Source organism: Chinchilla lanigera, unplaced genomic scaffold (assembly GCF_000276665.1).
Source record: "Chinchilla lanigera isolate Chin_1 unplaced genomic scaffold, ChiLan1.0 scaffold00105, whole genome shotgun sequence".
Lineage (NCBI taxonomy): Eukaryota > Metazoa > Chordata > Mammalia > Rodentia > Chinchillidae > Chinchilla > Chinchilla lanigera.
The window spans coordinates 1,034,465-1,061,470 of record NW_004955506.1 but is presented as its reverse complement, the minus strand read 5'-3'; the positions used below and the strand labels follow the sequence as shown (position 1 = coordinate 1,061,470).

General features: G+C 51.2%; 1 protein-coding gene across 3 annotated transcripts in view; it reads right to left on the bottom strand.

Moving 5' to 3' along the window:
• Positions 1 to 767: 767 nt before the first annotated feature.
• Ccdc57 (coiled-coil domain containing 57) overlaps positions 768 to 27,006 on the bottom strand; it is a 106,231-nt gene continuing 79,992 nt past the window's right edge. Inside the window, exons 19-21 of one of the 3 annotated variants that reach the window (XM_013506055.1) lie at positions 25,688 to 25,839; positions 24,485 to 24,659; positions 768 to 1,163 (exon numbers count right to left, since the gene is read on the bottom strand). In XM_013506055.1, coding sequence (XP_013361509.1) covers positions 955 to 1,163; positions 24,485 to 24,659; positions 25,688 to 25,839 — 536 coding nt within the window. In that variant the 3' untranslated portion in view covers positions 768 to 954. Of the gene's footprint in view, positions 1,164 to 24,484; positions 24,660 to 25,687; positions 25,840 to 27,006 lie in introns of those variants that run through there. The other 2 variants (XM_013506056.1, XM_013506057.1) reach the window with 2 other exon arrangements.

The following is a 27,006-nucleotide window of genomic DNA, read 5'->3' as shown; positions in this document are numbered from 1 at the left end:
GCAGGCAGATGTCACCATCCACATTTTACCTGGATTGCAGGTTGGGGTCTGGGGCAGCCCGTACCCCAGGGTCCTCCCAGAACAGTTGTCTCTTGGGTTCAGAAAGGGGAAATGCTGCTGGAGGGAGGGCACTTAGTGAAGCTGAGATCAAAACTCTCCCTAGGCTCTGCTGTGGTTTGGATGTTGGGGAAGAAAAGGCCAAGCAAGGGCTCTGGGAAAGTAGGTGTTGGACAGGCCCACAAGACAGCGTCCTTACGGCCAAGGGAGCACATCTGTGGAAGTGTGGAGTGGGGCAGGGTGAGCTTCATGATGTAGTTTTCTAGTAGGGCAGTGTGAGTGCATTCTTGTGACACTTGAAGTGACAGTGTGCCTGTGTGTTTCATCCTGGCAGGTGTCCTGCCCTGGGCACCCAGGTGGCAAAATGCTTTACTGTTGTCCTTTGTGGGGAGTGAGCGTGGAAGGCACTGCTCTCCTTGGGTGACTTTCATCTACCAGCACTCAGCAAACACCCCAACATGCCAAAGGCACCTGGGCAGGGCCACCTGGCGTCCTGGTTCTCAGTGGGGTCCCTCATGAGGCACTGTCTGGGACACACTTTGCAGCTGTGCTGCTGTATGTGCCACCAGGCTCTGGGGAGGGCCAGTGTCATGACACACTGTATGGGTGGCTGTGGGCAGTGACACAGGCAGGTGGCAGAGACCAGGCCAGGATCTGGCACGCAGAACTAACATTCCCAAGCAGGACAAATAAACAACATGGCCAGCAGATGTGGCAGAGAGGTTTTAATAGCTCTGTGATCCTCTAAGGAGGCCGTCTCAGCAGTATCTGGGAGCCTGCCTTGCAGCTCTCGAGCCCCACTACATGCCACGTGTGCACCCACCCTTGATGTGGAGGGAAAAGCACAGTCCCAATTCCTGGCCCTTGTGGGTCCACTGTGTCAAGGAGCCAAAGAAGTCAGTCCTTCATGTTGTAGTTGCGGATCCGGGGATGCAGCTGGCAGCTTTTAGGTCTTGCAGAATGAGAGGTGGAGGATCTGGTGGGTCTGCTCCTTGACTGTGCTGCCATCTTCATCCCCTCAATGGCCAAGGTCTCCAGAAATGGCATCCTAACAGGGCTCCCTTCAGCTTCCTGGTGGCTGTGGGCTGTTGGAGGTGCTGGGGACTCTGCAGGAGAAAAGAACAGACGGCACTGTCAGGAGTGCAGGAAAGAGTGATCATGGGCTCACACAGCTGGGGTCCTAGGTGTGGATGGCTCAGACCTGGACCGCTTGCCCTGCCTTTCTTCATGGGAGCTACTGCATGGCCTTGCTCAAAAGCAGCTGCTATGTTGGGATCCTGGCCAGGGGTGGGTACAACCCATCTCTGTAGATGTGAGGTCCACAGATGCCCCATGCCTCTCCTGGACATTTGGACCTCTGGCTCTGAAACTGCCCTGCTTCTTGCCTCCCTGTGGTCTGAAAAAATGCAGCTGAGGCAGGAGGATGGCAAGTTCCAACCCAGTCTGGGCAAACTAGGACATAGGAGAGATCCTGTCTCAAAATAAAAAATAAAAGACAAAATGGCTAGGGATGTAGCTTATCCCTTCACCCAGAGGATGCAGACCCTGATTTCAACCCCCAGTGTTAAAAATCAATCCAATCAATCAATCAATCAATCAATCAACCCATGGGAAGATGTAGTTCAGAACTGGCTTGCAGAGGGTGTTTGAACTTGCACAAAACTGCTCCACTTGGCTGTCACACATGAGGCATGCTTGAGGATGACATGTGCGGTCTGTCCAGTGTCTACTGAGTCTACCTCTCCTTATGGGCTAGTGCTGCCACCCAGGGGAGGATCTGGAGGCCCTGGGATGTGCTGAGGGTGGCCAAGATGGGTACTGGACAGGCAGTGGTCAGTAGCAGCCACCCAGCCCTAAGCTGCCTGGGCCCATATTTGGGGATGAAGTCTGGCCCAGAATGGGAAGAACCCATTGGGTGTTGGGCTCCATGCTCTGAGATACCCTGCTTACACCCCTCTTCCCATCCTGGGGTGCTGCTGCTTTGCTGTCTTGTGGGGACCTCATGGGCACTAAGCACTGGCCTTCTTCACCCTGCAGGCTGGCAGGGGTCACACTCAGACCCTGTGCTTCTCTGCCTCAGTTGCCTACTGCGGTAGGTGTAGGGGGGCCTTGGATACCTCAGCCCACTGCCCCAGGCAGTCTCTTGCCCTGCCCTGCCCTCTGGTCAGGGTGTCCTGAGCTGGGGGTTCTTCTTTGATCAGGTCCTGATGTCACCACATTGGGGACTGTCTCAAACACAAGGCCTTGGCTGTCCTCTGCATGACACAGGGACCCCATAGGCTTTACCTACTCTGATCCTTATGATATAAGGCCTGGGGGTTTTTGAAAAAATAAGGTTTAGGGAGAAGGGCCAGCCAGGCCCACAAGATTCTCTGTTGGGGGCCAGCTGACACTGAAGGAGATTGGGGCCTTGTGCTACCCATCTGGGACAGGGGCAAGGAAGACCAGGGTGGCTTCTGAGCTTCTAAGCAGCCCTCAGAGTGGCTTCTGAGCAGCCCTCAGAGCTGAGCTAACTCATACCTTGTCCAGGGCAGGCACAGTATAGCTGGGCTGCAAGCGGCTCTGGCAGGAACACAGAACACTCTGCTTTGTAGCCTCTGGTTTCTTTCAGGCCTTTCCCTGCAGCACCGTGGACTGAGCTGCTGGGTTGCAGTGCAGGGTGGCCTCGAGGCACAGAGCTTTACACTGGGCTCGCGTGCAGGCCTGACCCCACGCCCGGGGTGCCCTCCTGGTGCCGGTGTCAGGGCTAGCTCTGCCTTGGCCAGCTGGCTTGTCTCCCCTCACCCACCTGTGCTGCCCGCTGCCCAGGCCTCAGGGAAATGATGTGGATGCACACCTTGCTGATGACAGGGCCTGCACACTACCTCCTGCTGTCTGCTTGGTCTCTGGGCCAGGGAGATATTTAAGGCTGTGGGGCTCCAGATTGAGGGAAAGGGACAGAACTTGTTGGTCCCTCTTAGCTGGAGCTCCTCCAGGGTCTCTCATGTTAGGTACATCTGTGATGAGATGGTCCCTGCCTATTCCTTGGGCTGAACATCTCATGGGCCCTTGGAGAAGAGCTGGTCACATCTGGTTAGAAGTGGGCCTGACTCCCAGTCTCCCTTTGGGATGCTAAGGGCTCTCTGCTTGCTGACAGGCAGTGCCAGGGTCCAGCTTTCTGGCCCTCAGTGGTATCTCCTGCCTCGGAGCTGTGCCTGGGCCCCAGGGCTGTTGCCCAAGCCTCCTGCCTCCAGGGAGTAGCATGAGTGCCAGTTGGGTAACACTGGGTAAAGGCTGCCTGGGCTGTGAGAGCTCCAGGAAGGACTGATAGCAGTGTTGCCTGCCTCAGGGCTGGGGGGCAGGGCAGGGCAGGACTCAGTTTAAGCTGTGGCCCTGGGCACAAGTGACAAAGGCCTGTTGAGCTCACTGTGGCCTTAGCTGGTCCAACCTTGCCTGTTTCTCTAGGACAGCTGTCCCCTCTTCCCAGACAGCCTGCTCCCTGGGACCCTCCTCATTCACACCCAAGTTTAGCACTCCTCCAGTAGGAGGTCTTCTTCCAGATCATCCTGGCCTTAAAAAAATTTTTTTTTTAATATTAGCAGTTCTGGGAATTGAAAACAGGGCCTTTGCACTGAAATATGCCCCCAGCCCTTTTTTCCATTTTTAAACTTTTGAGATGGGGTATTACTAAATTGCTAAATTGTCCAGACTGGATTTGAATTTATGATCCTCCTGACTCAGCCTCTCAGAGTGCTGGGATTACAGGCATAGGCCACTCCATGTGGTAAGAACCACTTTTTTCAGTCATTCAGGTTTTTTGAGAAAGACAGGTTCTTGCTGTGTGGGCCAGGCTGCCCTTGAACTCACAACGATCCTCTTGCCTCAGCCTCCTGAGTGGTGGGATTACAGGCATGCACCATCATGCTCAGCTTTGAATCATCTTTTTATTAGTGCTTATAAATTCAGTTATATTACACTCTCCACCCTTCAAACCTTGCAAAGTTTCCTTCTCCTATTGGAGTGTAGCCCAAGCCTTAGCCTGGCTCAAATGGTCAATGTGGACAGTGGACATGATTTTGTCCTACAGTCCTGGCCCTGAGTCTCCAAAAGTTGCAAGGTCCCTGGGACCCCATGCCTGAGATATTCACACAGTGATGGCCTGCGCCCCCATCCCTGCATCAACACCCCCTGCCCAACACTGCCTCCGGAAGCAGCCCCTGGTGGAGGGCGCTGGGCTGCATTCCCAGGCCCATTGTACCAACCTCATGGGTGGCGAGCATGTGACAGCCTGGGGCTGGGTAGCTATAGCAGGAGCACCTGAGGGTGTCAAGGGCAGAAAATGCCTCCATCCCCAGCTTGCGATGACCTCACCTGACTCCCTCTGCCCAGGATGGCTGGGTGGCGGCAGGACCTGAGCCGTGGGGAGAGTATGGGGGCCTCAGCCTGGGCAGCAGCCAGCCCCTAGGCCCTCGTGGAGAGCAAAGACAACAGCCAAGCTGGGAGCTGGTCTCCTAATGTCGGACTCTGTACCGAGTGTGTGCAGGGGTGTCAGACAGCATCTAGGGTGGCCACAGAGAGCCCTGGTCGCTTCTTGACACCACCCATAAATGAGGGCCTGCCACAGTGGCTGCCAGAGTTCACCAAGTATTGAGGCCCACAGAGGAGCAGGCCTGGGCTCGCTGGGGTGGTCAGGACTTGGGGATACCTGGCCTGTGGCCTCTTGGCTGAGGACAGCTGTGACAGAGGTGACACACGTTCCCCTGGGCTGCCCAACTTGCCATGGCCAGGCCACTGCCCCCCTCTGAGATCACTCTTCAGAGGTCTGGCTGCTGACCCTTTGGACCCCACAGGCTGGCCCTGCTGCCCTGGAGGGAGTATCAGGCAGGACAGCATGCCTGTGGCACATGCAGGGTGGTTGCAGACTGCAACTAGGCAGCACGCCTGGGTCGGCGAGGCCAGGGAATGTAGCCAGGGAATGTGGCCTGTGCTGGAGGACTGGGAAAAGGCCATCAGCTGGGAGTAGAACTCACAACTCTCCATGCCTGTCTGCCACCTCTGGTCCAGCATCAGCCTCAGGCGAGGAGCGGCAGGGGACCACAGGGACTCGAGGTATGGAGGAGCCCAGGCAGACAAGAGGGCGTGGTGTGCTGAGACCTGCTCTAGCCCAGCCAGGCATGGGGGCAGTGTGGGCCTGCAGGGAGGAGGGGGCCTGCCTGGAAGCGGGGAGGCCTGACACGGGCCTGATGGGAGTGCACATGCCCAAGGCCACACTTTCCCTGGCTTGGTGAGACACAGATAGGCTGCCTGGAGAGGGGCTCCTGGGGGAGGCCACCCTCCTGCCCTGGCTGCTCTCAGCCCCACTATGCTCAGGACAGGCAGAGTAGGTTCTTCTACACAGACGAAGTTCATGGTGGAAAACACATCATTTCCCCAGGGTGGCTGGGCTGTTCTTGGGCAAGGCCCGGTCTCCATCCCTACCCTCCTCCCTGGCTCCTGTCCACACGACATGGGGGCACATGATATCTCTCCCACCCTGTGGACACAGGCGCCCTACATGGGCATCTGGGCTGTTCTTGCGTGTCTGCAGGGTCCCCTGGTCCTCTGCGAGGTGGTTCAGTGCCCCCTGGCATGGTATCTTTCACTTGTAGGTGGATAGTTACTGGCTCCCTCCCTTCTTCCCTTCTTTCTCCCTCCGTCCCTCCTTTCCTTCCTTCCCTCCTTTTTTTGTGGTCTTAGGGATTGAACTGAGTTACATTCCCAACCTCTTTATTTGAGACAGAGTCCCGCTAAATTGCTAAATTACACAGGCTGGGATTACAGGCATGTGCCACTGTGCCTGGATGGGCTATTTTTCACTAGTGTCAATGTGGCCACAGGTATGCATCGCAGAACCTTCAGTCCATAAGAGCTAAACACAATGTCTAGAAACATTGCCTACTGTCCTTCCCAAGCTCCCAAACCAAACCCTCCTGCCTCACTGAGCATTAGCTCTCTCAGGGCAGCAGCCTGACTCACCCATCCTGAGATGTACTCAGGACAGCCAGCATCTCCTCATTCTGTCACCAGGGGGTATGATGTGTTACTGAAGAATGACTCCCACGTTCTCAAGAGCAACCCCACGGGAGTCAGCTCCCACTTCTGATGGGAGGGGAGGCCTAGGCCTGCTTAGCAGGCATGTATGGATGTGTAAGTGAGTGTGACACTCTGCTGTGGCTGCTGTGCTCCTTTAGGTAGATGGCAGGTTTAGAGGGCAATGATGAGGGCAGGGTTTGGGCAAGGCTGAACTCCACCCAGAGTCCTTCTATGTATATCTTCCCACTGAGCTACATCAAAGACGAGTCTCCAGATACCCAGGATACACTGCACAGGGCTTCTGGGCCATGCTAAAAACCGTCATGCAGCTGGGTGTGGTGATGCATACCTGTAATCCCAGCACTTGGGAGGCCGAGGCAGGAGGATTTCTGTGCATTTGAGGCCAGCCTGGGCTACATAGTGAGACACAGACAAGCTGCCTGGAGAGGGGCTCCTGGGGCAGCTAAAGCTGAGGTCCAGGAAAGGCTAGCCAGGACTACACAGTAAGACTCTGTTTCAAAAAAGCCTTGTGCAGCAAGTTCTGAAATTGGGAGAGAGACAGAATTGGGAGGGGGTGAAAAGTGCACAGGCCCCGACAGCCACCACGGGGCTCCAGATACTGCCCCATGCCGGGGAGGTGGTGGAGTGGGCAGGAGTGTGAGGAGGGTGGGGAGGGTGGTGAGCCTCTGTGGACTTGGCCTGAGCCTGGGGATGTGACAACAGGACAAAGTTAAAATATTGTGAAAGAGTAGGAGAAAACTTATTTCTGCCAGGGAAAGTCAAGAATGTAGTAAAATGAAACAAATGGGAAACAGTGCAGGAGAGTTAAGTTCTAATACCCAATAATTCAATGGAAAAGAGTTAAACTCGCTAATGAAAAATTTAAGAACAGAAGAGCAGAACACTTAGCTGGTCAGGGCAGCTGTTTACAACTCCAGCTACTCCTAAGAGTGAAGCCAGTAGAGGCAGGAGGATCTCAAATTCAAGGCCAGCCTGGGCAATTAATTTTTTACTCTTATTTTATTATTATTAATACTGTCATTATTATTGAGACAAGGTCTCCCCATTTTGGTTCAGGCTGGGGAAGGAGTGGTTGATGTGTGGCCAGAGTTGAAGGGCCTGACTCTCCTGCTGACCACTGTCCAGCCGGGCCACAGGCAGAGGGCACAGAGCCTCTGAGACGAATCCCTTGAGCCATCTGACCTGCAGGAGGAGGTCGGACACTACCTTGCCCAGCACCAGATGCCGCAGGTCAGGCCTGGAACAGGCGTCCACTCACAGTGAACACAGGGTCACCAGCATGGCACCCAGAGCCCCTCTGCTTTGGAATTGTCCTTTGGATTAGAGTTGCCCTGAGTTCTGAATACTTCTTGGTTAAATCCGGAAACACTAGCGGTGAAAGGTTTGGACAGCTCCAGTGTGGGAAGTTGCAGAAAAGCAACAAGACAAAGTGAAGGAAGCAGAACTGGAAAAGTTGCAGAGCTAGAGCTGAGGTCCAAGAAAGGGAGCCTCAAGAACAAGCATGCACAAGATGTGTGAAACCCAGACAGCTGCTGAGGAAACAAGGAGGTCTGGCCTCTGCTAAAACCTTCAGGAGAAAGGGATGGCAAATAGGTGCTCCAGGAGAGAGAACTGGGCATCAGAAGACAGCAAAGTGAGCGCGATAAAGAGCCATTCAAGCTGGGTGCCCTGGCAGAAGCCTGTAATCACAGCTACTTGGAAGGCTGAGGCAGGAGGATGATAAGTTTGAGGCAGGCCTGGGCTATGTAGTGAAAATCTTTTTTGTTGTTTTTGGAGACAGGGTCTCACGGTGTAGTTCAAGCTGTCCTTAAGCTCAGTATATAGTCCAGGCTGGCCTTGACGTCCCAGAGATCCATCCTGCCTCAGCCTCCCAGGTACTAACATTACAGGCCTGTGCCACCACGCCTGCCCTCATGTAATGACACAGCAAACTTGAATGGCAATCAAACATAGAATCCCCGAGAAAACACAGGCCAAGTGCTCACGCAGAGGCTTCTCCTGAATCTTCAAGCAAACTACGTTTCTAAGCAACAGTCACTTCCAATCTTATTTAAATGACTCAGCAAAGTAGAAAAAGTTAAAGCTTCCCAGTTCATTTTATGAAGCTGTCTTTCTTTCCAAGCCAGGTAACAACACAAGAAAAGAATTATAGGGATATTCAACTTATAGCTGCCTGTATGTGAAACATAAGCGAATCAAATACAATTAGTATACAAAAAAACACACCCTTATCATGTGACATTCACCTGGCACTGTGCCCTGGTCCGGCAGTGGGTCTTCCCCCATGCCTCCCACCTATTGTCTCATGAAAAGAAGAAATAGTGTGTGATCATTTCAATACAGAGAATACCTGCCTATGAGGAAAACTCACTATAAAATTTTCTTTTTTCTTTTTGATACAGAGGATGGGCCCAGGGCTTGTGCATGCAAAACACATGCTCTACTGCTGTTCTGCACCCCAGCCAAGAGGATTTCTTCACTTGATAAAGGTTCCATTGAGTGATCACAAAGTAATCATCCCAGGGAGTGGAGGAAGTCCAGCCTAATCCCCTGTAAGGCAGGGAACGAGACAGGACGACCACTGTCTCCTCTCCTGTTGCCATGGTGCTAGGGGTACAGGCCAGTTCTGTGAGAGATGGGAGTGTGATGAGAAGCGATGGGAGACCGTGTGATCATCCACTTAGTGCGGGAGAGAATCGCAGTTACAATGAATGCAGGACTCTGCACGGTGGGCAGATCTTCTGTAAACTCCAGAGCACTGCATTTCTCTATAGAAGCTGTGATGCTCTAGTCAATACCTTAAAGATTTTGGAAACATCCAGACAACTCTAAGCCGGCCCACTGCCCATTCCATAAATAAAGTTTTATTTAAAGGAACAAAGCCCTTCCAACCCCCGCCCCACCCTGCAGACTGTCTAGGCCAAGTTGGGGACATCTGGTTTCTGCTGCTGCTTCTGCCACCAACCAGTCCCTCAGCAGAGGATGGCCCAGTCTGCTCCTCACAGAGGGTGTGGCATTAGCCAAGTCCTCCAGACACCAAACAGCCTCATGAATCCAGAAAACAAGTGGGTTATTCTACATACTTTTTCTTTTTAAGCTGAGGGACTGTATCTTCAAACAAAACCTCAGCAGGGCATGGTGAACTATGCCTGTAACCTCAGCTACTTGAGAGGCTGAAGCAGGAGGATGTAGGGTTTGAGGCCAGTAGGGGTTACATATGGAAACCCTGTATCAACAAAATACTGGGTGAGGTGGTGCCAGCCTGTAATTCCTGCACTTTTAGAAGCTGAGGCAGGAGAACTGCAAGTTCAAGCTGAGATGGTCTCAAAATTTAAAAAAGTGAAAAAAGAGGCTGGGAGTATAGCCCAGTGGGAGAGCACCCCTGAGTTTGATCCTCAGTAGCACAGAAAAAACAGCAACAACATGAAACTGAGTAGGCCTGGACAGGAGAGCATGGCAGCAGCTGGCTCCCCAGCTGCTAGGGTTCCTGGGGAGATGGGCACTGTTATAATGACCTCCCAGGTGTTCCTAAGTGCCACCAAGGAGAATAATTAAGAAGCCTCCAGCGACTTGACAGGAATCCCAAGCGTCTGCAAGAATCCGTGGCACTCGTGCACTGCCCATGGCCACTGCCTTCTCTGTGTTGGCTCCTCTTGATTTTGCTGTGACAAACCCGGGCCTCCTTCTAGAGCGCTGGTGGTGAACCTAAGGCACTCTGCCCTAGTGCCCTGTTTGTTATCATTGAAAGCTCTAAAAGGTTTGCTATCATTGCTCTAGAGACTGTGAACACAAGGGTGAGTTTGGGCCCCTGTGGGTCTGTCTTCTGCCAGGAAAGTTTCTGAGCTCTGTTGCTCTTGCTAGTGTTTGGGTATTGCCAACAATCTGCTTTTTTATCCTCCCACCCCCAGCCATTTTTACACTGGGTGTGGTGGCACACACCTGTAATTCTAGTATTCTGGGAGGTTGAGGCAGGAGGATTGCAAACTCCAACCCAGCCTGAACAATGTAGCCATTTTACCCAGACACTGGCCCTGTTTCTGACCATCGGCAGTCTGACTCACTGGGTTTTTGAGACAGGGTTTCACTATGCAGTGCAGGCTGGCTTTGAACTCACTATGTAGCCTACCTAGGCTGGCTTTAAACTTGAGGAGATCCTCCTGCCTCAGCCTTCTGAGTCCTGGGATTACAGATGTGCGCCACCATGCCCGGTGCCTATCATCTTTTTGCATAGGACCCTTAGCAAAGGCCTCCCTTTAGTTTCTGATGTTCAAGTGCAGAACAGTTTATTTTCTTAGTTTATGAATGAGAAGGGCCTGAGATAGGGTGGGTGACTGGCCACATGGGTAAGAATTAAAATTAGAACAGTGTTGAACTAGGACTTCTCCCCAACAGGGAATGCAGCCCCTCCCTAGTCCTGAGTTCTGAGAAACTTAAAATCCAAAATATTTAGGTTTTTTTTCCCCTAAAGCCTCAGTTTCTAGTAAACTCTACACCTAAAGAAGTGGGTTGAAAGCCTGAGTCTCGATGGGTCCACAGAGCCACCAGTTACAGTGGCCACAAAACAACTGAGCAATTCCCGTGCATGCTTATCTGTGAGGAGCGCTGACCTAAGGGCCGGTGCCACCCGCTTGGGCTTGCGGGGAGACCAGGAGCTGTTCTCCTCCTTTCCCTCAACTCCCTGACCCTCTGCTTCTGCTCACGGCTTCATCCCAGGTGTGCAGGACCTTGAGCCTGGTACGTGGAGTAATGGTAACGTAGTGCATCTACTTTGCCATGGGTCAGCTTTGTTTTGGATTATTTGTTATTTTGTAGTACCGGGAACTGAACCCCGTGCTGTCACACTGAGCTATATCCTTAACCCTCTTCTAATTTTTGAGCCAGGGTTTCACTGGGACAGTCTGCTTCAGCCTCATAAAATGCTGCAGTTATAGATGGGCCACCAAATGTGGCAGATAAACTGTTATTCTGATGTTTATCTTCTCAGGTTTTCAATTTGATGTTTATCTTGAACTAGCTGGATGTGTCAGTCTTTCTGACTTTTTTTTTGTACCGGGGATTGAACTCAGGACCTTACGCTTGCCAGGCAGGCGCTTGTGCTGCTAAGCTATATCCCTGGCCCTGACTTTTTTTTTTCAGTGAATCAGATTCCAATTCCATTGTTCTCCTGTATTATTTTTCTTATTTAATTCTTAAATCTTTAGGTTTAATTTGTTCTTATTTTTCTGACTCCTTAAGTGGAAGTATGGATTATTGATTTTATGTATTTATTTTGAGTCAGGGTCTTCCTGTGTAGTTCGGGTTGGCCTTGAATTTATTATGTAACACCGGCTGGCTTCAAACTCACAGTGATCTTCCCGCCTCAGCCTACCATACCCGGCCCATTTAGAAGCATTTTATTTAGAAAATATTTGGAGCTTTTTCTAGAATCTTTGTACTGCTATCTAATTAAATTCCTCTGTATTTAGGAAACATATTTCCATCCTTTAAATTGATTGATCCAGGCCTGGTGGCGCATACCTGTAGCCCTGGTACTGGGGGTGGGAGAAGGAGGCTGAGACAGGAGGATGGCTGTGAGTTCGAGGCCAGCCTGGGGTACCTAGTAAGTTCAAGACAGCCTGAACTGCATAGCAAGACCCTGTCTCAAGAACAACAACAACAAAAATTGACTGAGATCTGTGTCCTGGCCAGCACATGGTGTTTCTTAGGGAAGCTCATAGGCATGGGAGGAAAGCATGGCTGGTTAGGTCTGCGTGGCTCAGCATGGCCCAGGATGAGGCCACCACGTGGATTGCCCATCCTAACTGGACACCTGCCATCCTATAAAATAGGCTGAGTGTTGCTATGGGCCTAGCAGATGAGTTGGTTTTACAGACAGAAGAGCCCCCCCCCCCAAAAAAAAAAAAAAAACAACAGAAATAAAACAACAAAAGTCATTTCAAAGTTACTTTCCCTGTAAGGTGGGGACAGGGAGTTAAAAAAAAACCCCAAAAACCAAAAACAGAAAAAAAGAACTGATTGGTTAACAGGGGGTTACTTTAGGTTAACTCTTCTGAAAGGATTAGGACAGAGGTAACTTCATTATCTGCCAAGGGAAACTGGCCTGTTTGGGACATGCAGCTGTTATCTTGCTAATCCTGACTGCAGGTAGGGCAGGTAAAGTTTAGATTCAGTGCAGGACTCCTGCTTAGTGGCTCCATTTTGATGTGTCCTGTCACCTGGTCGGCTAGGGCCAGTACAGGAGCTCAGTCCATAAGTGGCCTCACGTACATTAGGACACACACCTGTGATTCCAGCAACTGGGAGGCTGCGGCAGAAGGAACTCAAGTTTAAGGTCAACCTAACTTACACAAATAAACAAAAAAGCCCCCAAATGGCCACTTGTAAATTTTGTTTTCTTTTGATGGTGGTGGTACTGGGGTTTGAACCTAGAGCTTTTGCATAGAGCTGCATCCCCAGTACTTTTCTTTTTATTTTTGAGAGAGGGTCTTGCTAAGTTGCCCAGGTTGGGCTTGAACTTGTGATCCTTGTGACTCAGCCTCTCAACTGCTGAGGTCACAGGTATATGCTGCCAGGCTCTGTCCATTGTGGTTTTATTCTGTACAAGAGTGGGCTGGTATTCAGGAGAGAAAGAAGAACTCCAAAAGCTCCTCAGCTATCAGTCCTGGCACACGCCTGTAATCCAGCACACTGGGAGGCTGAGGCAGGAGGATCACACGTTTGAGCCCAAACTGGGCAATTATTTAAAAAAAGGATTGGGGACATAGTTCAGAGCAAAGGCTGTGGGTTCCATCTCTGGTACTGCAAACAAAGAATCCTAAAAAGGAACCTAGGAGAAGCCTCATGTAGACTCTTGGCATTCTTTTTCAAGTAGCCAGCCTGCAGGCAGAGGTGGGTGATGCTAGACCCTGTGGTCCAGTTTTCTGCTTGTTTATGGGGAACACTGAAGCCTGATCCTTATTACCACACCTTGGCAGAGGCAGAAGTGGGTGCCAGCCACTCTGTGGCCCTAGAATAAACACTACTGAAAAGCTAACTGACTGGATTATTTCTTAAAGTATTTGTTTTGCTTTAAAAGTCACTTCAACAGAAGTTATTTTCCTGAGTGGCTATAAGAGCTAAGTAGCTTGCAAGAGCTAGTGGGGACCCACTTGAACATCCCCTTCCCAAAAGCGTGGGGCTGCAGACCTAGGAGGTCTCATGTGGCAGAGGCGAGCTCACCTGCACAGGGCACAGCATGCCCTCTGGGCCCAGCACTTGGCTCTCAGATGGCTTTGGCTGTGGTCACAGGAGCTGCCATGGGCTGGGCATGGCAGCCTCAAGAAGGCCTTTCTCTGGGCACAGTCAGGACACAGGTGCCCACAGGGGTATGGGGTGTCCTGGCCCATGCAAGCCTGCTGCCAGGGGGTCTCTGTGCCTGGCTCCCGAGTGCAGCTAGCTCTCCCCCTCCCTGAGGTTGTCCCGAGGCTTTTCACTACCTGTCCGTGTCAGTGAGGCCACCAGGACTCCGTGTCACCTTCCAGCACAGGCTCCTGACCTGAAGGGAGCCCTCTGCAAAAGCAGCACAGGACGCGATGTTCCAGGTCTGCTTACAGCAGAGGCACAAGCTGCTCTTTGAGGCCACTTATCCGGTATGATTTTCTGGTGTGATTTTCACCTGCTCCTAGTCACAAAATGCGTCACCACTCACTCATTACCAACTACCCTGCTCTCTTGAGCTCAGCCCAGGGTTTCACAAGTGTCCCCAGAGGCCAGGTGGTGGTGGCAGGGACTTCCTGGTGTTCAGCCAGATCACAGGAGGCCACTGTTGTGGACAAGGCTCCTGCCCCGGCCCTGCATCCCGGGCTGAACACCAGAACGGCAGCCCTCACACCCTCCGCATCCCCATGCTGACCACAGCTGTCCATCGGGCCTCCAGGAACCAGGGTCAGAGAGGCAACAGCCAAACGACCACAGAGGCTGGCCCCCATCTGCACGGTGACGAAGCTCTCCAAGCCTCAATCCTGTCAGGGAAGAAGGAACTGACTCTCCCTATCTCTATCCCCGACAGGGACGGTCACTGAAAGACCAGTTGCCCTTTGTTCTCCTTCCTGCTTTCCTCAGCCCTTCCATCTATGAAACTGGCCTTCTAGGACCCTTACTTTCATCACATCTTGCTCCTTTTTACCCACCCCTGAGATTCCCTCCCCATCTGCATGCTGGGAGGACAGGCCTGAGGCACATATCCAGCTCCAATCAAGATCTTTACCCTAGATCTTTGTGATTTTGTCCTTTGATGCTGGTTGGGAGAGTGTTGACTCAGCCTGTGAGTGGAGAAAATGGGGCTGAGGCCCCTGTGGGCTGTTTTTATCTCTCTGGGGCCCAGTATGGCCCCAGACCTGGTCTCAGAGGACTGTGTTGAATGCAACTGGTCCAAAGCAGCCCCTTAGGAAAGGGCTAGGAGACCCCACTGTGACACCTGACACCAGAACTAGATGGATGAGCTGGGGTCCTCATGAAATAGGGACAAGAGATGGGGATTCTGGCGTTCCCCACCCCAGTATTTGGGATTGAACCTAGGGCCTCTGAAGTGACCTGTACCTGCAGTTCTTTTCTTTGGAGACAGGGTCTCATTTTGTAGTTCTGACTGGCCTTGAATTCAACTATGTAGCCTAGGCTGGTCTTGAACTCATAGTGATCCTCCTGCCTCATCCCCTGAGAGCTAGCTGAGGGCTAGTGATATCACACCTAGCTATATTTTTTATTTTGAGACAGTGTCTCGCTAACTTGCCTAGGCTGGGCTTTCTTGAACTTGCGATCCTCCTGCCTCAGCCTCTCAGAGTACAGAGATTACTGGGTGTGCGCCACCATGCCTGGGTGCCTCCAGTGTTTCTTAGGCAGTAGGACCTGAGTGGCTGGTCACAGACACTGTGGGATGTATAGAATGTGTCTTTCCCTTTTCACTAGTGTTTTTTTTTTTTTTTTTTTTTTAATAGCAGTACTGGACACTAACCTAAGGCTTTTGTACTGAGCTACATCCCCAGCCCTTTTTTAAAAAAAATTACGAGACAGGGCGTTACTGTGTCTAAGTCACTAAGTTGTTCAGGCTGGGCTCAAATGTATGATCCTCCCCCTAGTCTTACAGTAGGTACCACAACATCAGGGGCCACTGTGATGTCTCAGTGAAGACAGCCTCGAATCTATATCCTGTACAGGGAGGAAATCCTCTCAGCATAAGGGGAAAAGTCTCAGAAACTACTACACTCATGGCTCCCATTCTGTAGAAGAACTATAGACTCCAGCTGGCCAGCAACCTCCCAAAGTCCTGCTCAAGTCCACCTCCTGTCCTGCTCTTGTGCTAACAGGCCTGTCTCATCTCCCACTCCACTCTTCTCCTTGTGCTCAAATCCCTTCCCATGTTCTCTTCCTTCACATTTAAAAGCTTTTTTTGTTCTGAGACAGGGTCTTGCTATGTAGTTCAGGCTGGCCTTAATGCTCCTGCCTCAGCTCCCTGAGTGCTGGGATGACAGGCGTGTACCATTGTGCCTGGCTCCAGTTAAAGCTTTTGCATGGTGCATGTTGTGTTTCAAGGTCCCTGTATAGTCTGTCACTTGGGCCTCTAGATCTGCTTAGAGTGCAGCACCCATGTCGGGGAAGAGGCCATGGCTCCAGGCTGGCCTCTAGGCCCCAGTTCTAGTGCACCTGTGCTGGCCATCCCCTGCTGCCAGACTCTACTGAGGTGAGAACCTCCTGCTCACCACCGCTTTTTTGCCAGGAGCTGCCCACAGGGCCACCAGGTGCTGCCAGCTATTTAAAGCTGTCCTAGGACTCCATGCAGTACCAGCACCTGCAGCCTGCACACAGCTTTGCTGACCCACATCTTGGCTTGATTTAATTAGCTACTGATATTTAAAAGGGAAACATTTTATAAAGAGGCCTCTGTTTTCTCTAGGAACAGAAAGATCTGCTTGCTCCTCCCACATGGTCAGGAAGGAGCAGCCCCTTTGGTGTGAAAGCCTCTTGTGGCCGGCCACCCACCTACCACTGCGGGCCACCATGTCCTCTGCTGCTGTGGTAGGGGCTTGGGTCTGGGGACAGGGCTGACTCAGACCCTGACTCCCCGAGAAATGGCCTAAGCACAGAGCCAGCAGGAGCCCAGGGACGCCAGCAGCTGGGCCGTGTGACCCTACGCAGGGGGACTCGGTCTGGCTGTCCGATGGGAGGTGGTTGTTCTGTTCTGCTTTAACCCGTAGATCATCAGATAAGGGAAGGCCGGCAGCAGAGTGGCCACACAAATCTGCACAGGAAGGTTCTCATTGTGTAAGCAGGTTCTTACAGAGACTTTAGACCAGCAGCAGACAGGGCTTTATCTTCACACTGTATGCAAACTTCCCCCCAGGACTGGTGGTGGAACCCAGGGCATTTGTACTTTTGCTTTGAGTGAGACAGAGTCTCAGATGCTGCCCAGGCTGGCTTGAAGTTGGGATTTGTCTGCCTCAGCTTCCAGAGTGCTGTGATTATAGGCATTTCCACCATGTCTGGCTTTGAGCAAACTTTTCAAAGAAAAAAATTTCAAAATTTTAGGGAAAAGCTAATGTAATTTTTGAAAGAACAAATTTTTAAAAATCCAACATTCACACTGCGACCCACTTTTCTTCCTAAGCCCAGGCCTCAGTTGGCTGATTCGGGAAAAACATCTGGGGGAAAAGCCATGCTCCCTTCCTGTCCTGCCAGCGCTCAGGCTGGTAGCAGCCCAGGAGCAAGCAGCCCTTGGGCAGTCCCAGGCTGGGGCCCTCTCCCGCTGCCTGGTCTCAACACAGACCAGCGTTCCTCCCTCAGAGGTTCCCGGGACCTCTGGCCCCAGGACCTGTGCCCTCCTGCCCATAACCACTCTGTCCCACCTGTTCCTTCTGGAGCTCCAGGGAGCGGAATGCAGGTTGGGCCTGGGGTCCTGCCCTCAGTTTCTACTTGGAAGTGGATTGAAACACTTTCCAGGCAGGTGGGTGGCCAGCCACAAGAGGCTTTGACCCACGGGGCTGCTCCTTCCTGATCATACGGGAGAAGCAAGCAGGTCTTTCTATTCCTGGAGAAAGCAGAAACCTGGGACTCTGTGGACCTGGGACTGAGATGGGCCCCTCCCATATCTGGACTTCGGTGATCCTCTCAGGGCCCCTGGGGCCCCTCCTGGGAGAATAGCACAGGGCCCTCCAGCACTTCCCCCTCCCTTTCAGAATGGAGCTTTCCTCCCTTGGCTCAGCTTTAGAAGTCACAGAGAACCCACTTTCCTATCTTTCTAGCTCTCTTGGTCACCGGTGAAAGGAGCAGATTGACCAAAAGCAAAAAGTCAGAAAACATTTGGGAAGTCTGCCTGCCAGCACTGGGTGAAGAAAGGTGCCCTCCACTCGTAGCCAGCTGCAGGCGCCTGGCCAACTCTGAGGACAATTTGGTAACATTTCTGTAACACAGACTACCCACACTTTGACCTAGCTATTTCCCTTCTAGATAGTTATCCACCGCAGATTCCCACGAGCACACCACACGCACAGTGGCTGTCCACGGCAATACCGCCAGGAACACAAGTGACCAGCAGCGCATGTATGTGGAAGCGCAACCTGGGGATAGTCAAGACGAGGTGCATGGTGCTCGTGAACTGCTGAGAAGACCAGTCAGCCCTGTGGGTCCACACACATATGTAGAAGCAGGCCTCCCACGGCAATGTGCAAATGAGAGAGGTCACGTGTGCAGAAGTGCAGACATGAGCTGTACTCATGGGGCACCTGGTGAGGCGGGCAGGTACTACAGCCGACAGGCAAGAGGGAGACCAGGAGGAAAGGCTTGCTGTCACCTAAGGCCTGCACAGGTTTTGTCTCAGGCTCCCAGGAGGTATCAGGTATGACCAGGGCGGGTGTGGAGCCCCTTGTTCCAAGGAGGCAGTCCTGGTGTCTGGGGTCCTGACTCCTGCTATAGATGACTGAGTACCAACAACTTACACCCACAGAAGGCAAAACAGCTCAGCCTATGGCTGGTTTCTTGGTGAATGAGGTCCTGCAGCTCTGGCTGGGGCTTGTGGCCCTCAGGTGCATGAGCTGTTCAGACGCAAGTGTCCTTTGCCGAAGATCATCCTTTCACTTTGAGCTACGTCTCTGGCCCTTTTAATTAATTAATTAATTAATTATTATTTTTGCAGTCCTGAGGATTGAACCTAGGGCCTTCACACTGAGGTACATCCCCAACCCTTTTTTTTAAAAGACACAGTCTTGACATGTTGGCCTTAAATTCACTATCTAGTCTAGGCTGGCCTCAAAATTGCAGTGATCCCCGTTCTTCAGTCATCTCCTTGCACAGGTTGAATGGAGGCAGGTGCCTGGAAGGAGGAAGGTGGGTGGGTGGCCTGTGGGGCTGGTGGGGCAGGGGCTTTCCCTGCGTGTGTGTTTGGGGATCGGGTGCCCTGTGCTGACCCATGGTTTTCGTCCTCCTGGAGGAACTGCACCTGGGGGTGCATGAGGCAATGCTGATCTCAGGACAGTCAGGCCCTGGCTCTGGGACACCTCAGAATCAGCACAGCAACTTCCAGGCCAGGTGCTACGCTCTTCAGCTGTCACCAAAGGTGGGCACCAGTGAGCTCTGACCATGTCAGCATTATTTCAGCACACTGTTAACTGTCCACAACTGTGCTGTACTCAGTTCGCTACTCAGAATGCATTGAATGTTTAAAAATAAAAGATAGAAAAAACAGGGCTGGGCACGGTGGTGCACAGCTATAATCTCAGCACTTGAAAGTTAAAAAAAAAGCAAAGGAGACTTCATCCAAGTGTCTGGAGTGCAACCTGCAGATCGACTGACTAGGGGCTGTCCTTATGCTGTACATTGCCCACAGTGTCGGAGTGTGATGAGGCCACATGCCTCCTCCTTACCAGAGATTCTGTCCTTTTTTTTCCCACCCTCTCACCCCAAAATTCTGTCTTCTTTGTCCCCCAGTATTCCTATGAGCTGGTTGCAGAGTAACAGGCTTGCAATCTCAGCACCCTTGGAGGTTGAGGCAGGTGGACTGCAATTTTGAGCCCAGCCAGGGCAATAGCACCTTGGTAAGACCCTGTCTAAATTTAAAAAAAAAAAAAAAAAAAAGCTGGGTGTGATGACACATGCCTCTAATCCCAGCACTCTGGAGGCTGAGACAGGAAGATCACCACAAGTTTAAGTCCAGCCTGGGCTACAACAATGAGTTCAAGTCCAGACTGAATTACTCAGCAAGATCCCGTCTCAAAATACCAAAGAAGAAAGGAAAAAAAATTCAAAGGGGCTCCGGTATAGCTCAGTACGAAGGCCTTAGGATCAATCCCTAGTGGTCACACACTCTCAAGAAACTAGAATTCAAACCACTAGGTTGCACTGATCATTGTCATTGAGATGGTGAGATCTTTTACAGGGAGAACAAAAAGCCTCACTGCTGAAATGCATCTTTTAGCTTTTATTTTTTTTTATTTTCAGTAGGAAGGACTGGGCCAGAGGTACTGTACCACAAAGCTGCATTCCTAGCTGTTTTTAACATTTTGAGACCGGGTCTCAACAGGTTGCCCAGCCCGACTTCTTCCTTGCAATTCCTCCCTCTGTCCTGAGGGCTGACTCTCCTACATCTATGTGGCCATGTGAGTGTGGCCTGGCAGGGGCACTGACCCCTTCACTCTGCTCTGTGTGGTGCCACCATGAGCTCAGGTCTAGGAAGTGCTGCCTGACCCCACCCCGCTGGCTGTCCTGGGACTTGAAGCCCAGACACTGTGCCCTGCCCTGCTACAGCCAGACCCACATACAGCCTTGCTGCCACAACTGCCTTGCACGTCACTGCAAGTGGCCGCAGAGGAGCGCCCTACTGCTTGCCTTGTCTGCTCACTGCTATGCTTCCTACAGGTCAGCCCCACTTCACTCCCTGCAGCTCTGCCCCTCGCCAAAGGCATTCACAACCCTTTCTGCAACCCTCCTCCTCCCAGAGCCTGTGGCTTTGTGTGCTGTGTAAGATGAGGCAATGAAGGGAGTGTGCCAGGACCTTGTTTCTACTATCCGATCATGCTGGACCTGTCACCTGGTTCTATGTGCTCCTGCCTGATGTCTCTGTCTCTTCCAGTACTGGGGACTGAATCCAGTATACAGCCCCTACTTTTGGTTTTTTGAGACAGGATCTCACTACATAGTTCAGGCTGACCTTGAACTCCCTCACTTTATAGCCTGGGCTGGACAAAACTCACAGTGATTTTCCTGCCTCAGCTTCCTTAGTGCTGGGATTATAGACCTGTACCACCAAACCTGGCTTTTTTACATTTCATTTTGAGACAGGGTCTCATTATGTCTCTGAGTTGCCCAAGCTAACTCTGACTTGAGATTCTCCTGCCTCAGTCTCCTAGAGTACTGGGCTTACAGGTGTGTAACACCACAACCAGCTCTTTTCAAGGGTGTCTGTATGGTGGGGGGGCTCAAGGCCATGTATAAGACTGTCCCTGGGTCACCCTGAGTCCCACTCCACCAGGACACAGGCCTCTCTCTGTGACCCAGGAGTCTTGCCAGTGTGTATGTGGCTGTCACAGGCTCGCATGCCTGCACAAGTGTGGCACGTTCACAGTCCCGGCTCCGCCTCAGCCTGCCTCCGCCCCTGCTCTGTAGCAGTCCTAGTCTCCCTGTCTTTCTCCTGCACGAGGAGGTCTCCTGCCACCCCTGCCCCATCGGACCCTGTCTCCTGACTGCTGCTTTCTGAGCAGAGCTTGCTGAATAGGTCACCCATCCCACTCTCAGCTTGGGCCACTCCACCAGAAGCCTGGCATGACAACCCCTGCCACTCCACTGATACCAGGGACCTCCACCATGGTAAAACCAGGGGTTATTCTAGTAGGCTGAGGCAGAAGGACCACTTTGAGTTCAAGGCCAGCCTGAGTTACAGAGTGAGACCCTGTTTCAATAAACCAAAACAACTCATCATGTCTCTGTCCTGACCTGCTATGATTTACTCTAAAATGGCCCCTGAAGCCTCCTGTATCTGGAAGGCTCACAGCTGGCCTGCTGTCAGGAGTGGGCACTGGAGGGAACAGGGGTCCTTGGTGGTGAGACCTGTGATGTGGAATGTTATATCTCTCTTTCTGTCTCCTCCCTTCTCTCTCTGCTTCCTGGCTGTCCTTAGATGAGCAGCTCTTCTCTGCTACAGTCCACTGCCTTGGGGCCAACTGACCACAGATGGAAACCTCTACAAACTGAGAGCCAGAGTAAACTCCTCTGTCAAGATGCAGGGGCCATCCCAGTACTCAGGAGGCTGAGGCAGGAGAATCTCTGCCAGTTTGAGGCCAATCTGGGCTACAAGTGAGTTCAAGGTCAGCAAGACCCTGTTTCAAAAAACTGGGAAAAAAAAAAAAGGAGGATGCAGGTGCCAGGTATTTGTCCCAGTACCAAGTATTATTTGTCCCAGTGATGAGAAGGAGACTAAGGCACTTATTTCCCTGCAGAATTCCACACAGTTGATCACTCTTTCCCTCTTTACAACTTTGTTATAAAATATACCCAAAGTACATAGAACATATGTATCACACAGACAACTTAAAAACCAATAAAAATAAGTAATTTAAACAATAAAACCAACTCCTTCCGGCTGGCTAACTTCCTGCCTTGTAGGCCCCCGGAGGGAGGGCCCCTGGCGCATGGGGAGCCACGGGCAGGGAGTGCCGGTCTTCTGACCAGTGGCTCACTCCCTGCCTCATAGGCCCCCGGAGGGAGGGCCCCTGGCGCATGGGGAGCCACGGGCAGGGAGTGCCGGTCTTCTGACCAGTGGCTCACTCCCTGCCTCATAGGCCCCCGGAGGGAGGGCCCCTGGTGCATGGGGAGCCATGTGGCAGCAAGCGCTGTTGCACGCTGGCCCTTAGGCCGGCCGTCGCCGCTCAACTGAGAACTATCATGACACAGAGAAACAGTGACACGATTGGCCTACCATGCACCGGCTGCAGATGCCCACCCACGGACGTGTGTGAATCATTCAAACATGGAAAAACCCCTGGGAATACATGCCATACAATGGGCCACTGTTGCTCCTGCCATTGAGTATCAGAAAGGTCCAGAGTCAGTGGAGGAGCAGCTGCTGAACAAGGAGTCGGAGAACATGAGAATGCAGACTAAGCCCAAGGAGTCAGAGGTCCTGTGGACTGGGGTCACGAGAGCCACTCGGAAGCTGTAAACCAGGAGGACCTTGCACAATACCTGGGAGAGACTCCCTGGAAGCCATTCTTCCCCTGTCAGTACAGGCTGTGGTGGAGCTCCAGAGAAGTCTGCAGCAGGATTCCTTCTGCCTGTGCTGACAGTTGGGGAGAGGACACTAACTGGTTGTGGGGTCCCAATGCGATGGGAGGCTGGAGAGAAAATGCTACAAAAAATGGTTTTCACCCCAGATGGCTCACTTGATTTTTGACAACCCTTAGGCTGTAACTACTTGTTAGATCCTTCTTGTGTATCTCTGTCTTCCTGAGAAACCACTTCGAAGATATCACCATGTATTACAGCATTGATATTTTCCTACTAATCTATCCATAACTCTGTAATGTTTGTATTGTTCCTATCTTATTTCGTAAATGAATCCATGTTTATTATTATGTGTTTCCTACAACAACCATTGAGAATAGTTAATGATTATTCAACAGGTCACTCATGTATAGCTCTATTTATATTCTTTAGAAGCCACTTTGAAGATACCAAAGTATAGTACAACAACTACTGATAATCTCCTACCTCTTTTGTCTGTCACTCACTATTATTTGTCTATTTGTTTTCCTGAGAAACTATCTTGTAGATAACAATATGTAAAACAATAACCATTGATAATTTCCTACCACTTTGTCTGTAATTTGGTAAGCCCCCCCATTATTGTTATCCTTCTTTTACTCTTTAAAATTAAAAAACAACAACAAAAAAAAAACCAACTCCTGTGTTCCAACTGAGGAGCACCTCTTCTAGGCAGGAAGTTCTTCTCCCACCTGGCCTGCCTGCACTGCACCTGCTGCTCCTGTGCTGCGCAGCCCTGGGCCAGCCCTCTGGCCTCCTAGTGTCTTGTTGCTGAGCTGCCCACATTCCTCACCCTTTCTGCTCCAGAGACACAGCTAGTGGCCAGGAGGAGGCTGGGGTGACATGGGTGGCAGCGTGTGGTGCCTGCGTGTGCCCTTCATACCCTGGGTACTGGCAGACTTTGAGGCTGGGGATCACCCACCACACGTTCACTCTAGGTGGGTCCTGGGTTTTATCACCGGTTTTTGGAGCTCTGTGAGTCTGTGACTCCAAATTTTAACTTTACCCAGTTTGATGGAGCCCAAGGGGTCCTGTGGGGTCAGTGCCAGTGTGCGGCCAGGCTCCAAAGCTCCCAGTTGAGAAATGCCACCGTCCTGCCATCCCACAAGCACACTGGAGATGCATCACTCACCCGCCGGGGACTTGGGCTCTGTCAGTGACAATCTAAGTGCTCAGCTGGTGGCTCCTCAGAAACACGGGGCCGGAGTTTATACTCAGGCTAACGTGTTTTCAATGTGAGCAGCTGAGGCCTTGAAAAGTTTCCTACACAAAAACATCTGTTAAAAATCAGCTTGGAAGAAAAAAATTATCCAAGAGACTACAACGAGAACTTTGGAAAATAAAAAAGATAAATGAACACAAACTTAGTCAGATTTACTGCGGTTTACAGACTACCAGTCCCCAATAGCTCAGACTCCAAAGTTAGCAGTGGGAAATAAAGAAAAATACTGATGTTATTTATTGAAGAGACTAGTGGTATAGCTGGTTATGGTGGCACATGCCTGCAATCCCAGCACTTGGGAGGCTGAGGCAGGATGATCACTGTGAGTGCAAGGTCAGCCTGGGCTACACAGTAAGACCCTGTCTCAAAAAAAAGAGAAATTGGTGGAGGATAAACCAATGTGGTGGCACATGCCTATAATCTCAGCACTTGGGAGGTAGACGCAGGAGGATCACAAGTTCAAGGTCAGCCTGGGCTACACTGTGAGACCCTCTCAAAAACAAAAAACCAACCAAACAAAAAATTGGTGGGACAAATGAGAAGCAGTATGGGACTTAAAATTTTAATAAGTAAGATGTTAGAAAAACACCACTAATATGAGAGGCCTCACAATGATGAGACTATATCAAACTATTGAAGAAAAGCAGTCTTCCAGACTGGGCAGCTCAGCCGGACATTGTGTTGTTGCACTGGAGTTCCTTTTTCTCTTTATTTCTCTCTCATGCTGACTCTCTCTTTCTCTCCCCCTTTCTTCCTTCCTTTCTCTGTCTTGAGTTGAACCCAGGGTGTTTGCCCTTAGCTATATCCTCAGCACTATTAAATTTTTTTACCTTGATACAGGGTCTCACTCACTAAGTTGTCCAGGCAGGACTTGGGCTCTGGATCCTCCTGCCTCAGCCTTCTGAGAGCTGGGATCACAGGAGTGCACCACCATGCCCAGCATGCTGTGGGCATTTCTTAGGTCACATTTATCAGAACACAAGGCAGATTTCTGTCCTGAGAAGTCATCATGCCTCTCTTGTTCTTCCTGTAATTATCCAAAAGAAAAGAGGAATAAAGAAGAGAAGGAAAAAAAAAAAAAAAAAAAAAGATTGCAGACTTCATCTTCATGGAGACAAACAGCTAAAATTCCAGAGTAAGCAGCAGCTTCAGGCAGTGCCCATGAGGACAGGTGGGCCGGGAGCTCAGCTACATCCCCGCGCCAGCTGATCTGGAGGCCCTGGGCTTTGGTGTTTGTGGCTGAACCCAGGGGTGCTTTACCATGGAGGCACTTCCCTACCCCCTTTTACTTTTAAGTTTTGAGACATGGGCTCATAAGTTGCCCAGGCTGGCCTGGAACTTGGGTCCTCCTGCCTCGGCTTCTCAAGGAGCTCGGACAACACGACCCACTGCCCCACCAGTCCTCAAATCTTTCTCTTAAAGGCTGTGTACGCTTCCAGGAAGAGGCGGAGAGGATGGGGCGGGGCGGGGACCTCCTGTGCTCCTGCGCAGAAGGAGGCAAGGGCACTGCATGGGTGGGCGGAGACTCCAGCTCCACGAGTTAAAGACAGTTATGGTGCTCTGGCCTCGCCTCCTACCCTAACTTTCCACACATAGGGGATCAAGAAGGGGAAACGGAGAATGAAAATGCTGCAACAAAAAACGAAAAAGAAACGAGCAGAGCAAATGAAAATGAACTTCGCCAAAGCAACTCCCCACAGAGGGGGACAGTGTGGGCTGCACGGACCGGGGAGCAGGACTGTGGACCCGCGCCCAGACGCACTGGAGGGGAGCACAGCCTCTGAGCGCTCCCAGCACATGCCCGGGGGCTCAGCGGAGGCGACCCCTGGGAACTGGCGCCTGTCCTGGCCCGCTGAACACCAGGATGGCATCCCTCATGCCATCCCGCGTCCCCACGCTGACCACAGCTGTCCATCGGGCCTCCAGAGAGGCAACAGCCAATTGGCCGCGGGGGCCGGCCCCGATCTGTACAGCGGTGACAAAGCTCCGGGCCTCGACAGCTTCCCTCGGGAAGAAGCAACCTGGCCCATGATAATCAGGGAGTTATTTTCCTACCCTGTCTTCCTGTTCTGTCTTAAAGGAAAGTAACTCTGGAACCCCCACGCGGGGTGCGCTTTGGTTTTCTTTCTTCAGGTTCTTTGTGAAACCAACCTCTCTGTTCCAGTCACTGGAGCTTACTCTTTTATGTAATGATGTGTGGCCTCCTTCTAGGGTTGAAAGTAAAACCAATTAAGATCTTTAAATTTTTGTAATTTTGTCCTTTGACAGAAGGTAAATGTAATAATCCTAAGAAAACTAACAATAGGGTTTTGGTGGGAGGGGTTGGGGTACCAGACAAGCTGAGTCTAAAGACCATAGAAAAAGAAAAAAAGATTGCCAGGTGGGTGTGGTGTGCCTGTAATCTCAGCACTCAGGAGGCTGAAGCAGAAGGAACTGCTGGGAGTTTGAGGCCTTCTTGAACAACACGAGATCCTATCTCAAAAAACAAAACTACAATAGGTAATGAGACTTAGGAAAATTCTGAGGAAGAAATGTACAGAGGAGATCCTAGATCAGCCAACATGAAAGAGGTCATGAAGCATAATAATTTACATACTACAGTTCTGCGCGTGGATAGACCAAGAGGTGAATGGGGCAGAATAAAGTCCAGACCCACACAATCTGGAAAGCAGCATGACAAGGAGAGCAAGCTTTCAGACAAATGGGACATGTGGGGTCTTCAGTCAGGTGCTGGAACATCTTAATAGCTACCCAGGGTTAAAAAAAAAAAGTTTAGTTCCTAGTGGGGCGAGGTGACGCACACCTGTAATCCCAGCACTCAGGAGGCTAAGGCAAGAGGACTGCCCTGAGTTCAAGGCCAGCCTGGGCTACACAGTGAGACCCTGTCAAAAAACAAAAAAGATGGGCATGGCCTAAATATGTGAAAAACTGAGAAAGGATAAAAACAAGGACATTAATTACATAAAATTAAGAATACACATGAGAAGCCAGTGTGGAGGTGCACATTTGTAATTCCAGCTACTCAAGAGGCTGAGGCAGGAGGAACACAATTTTGAGTCCAACCTAGTAATTTAGCAAGACCATGTCTCAGGTCTCAAAATAAACTGATTAAAAAATGGGCTGGTGTACTGAGCGTGGTTGCTCATGCCTGTAATCCCAGCCTGAACTATATAGCGAGACCCTGTCTCAAAAACCAAAAACCAAAACAAACAAACAAACAAAAAAATGGGCTGGTGATATAACTCTCTGTGACAGTGCTTGCCTACTGTGCATCAGGCCCTGTGTTCAATCCCCAGTACTGAGAAGAAGCAAAAGCAGAACTGGGGGGAAACATCTGCAATTTTTGTCTTATAAAAGACTTAATTTCCGTTATA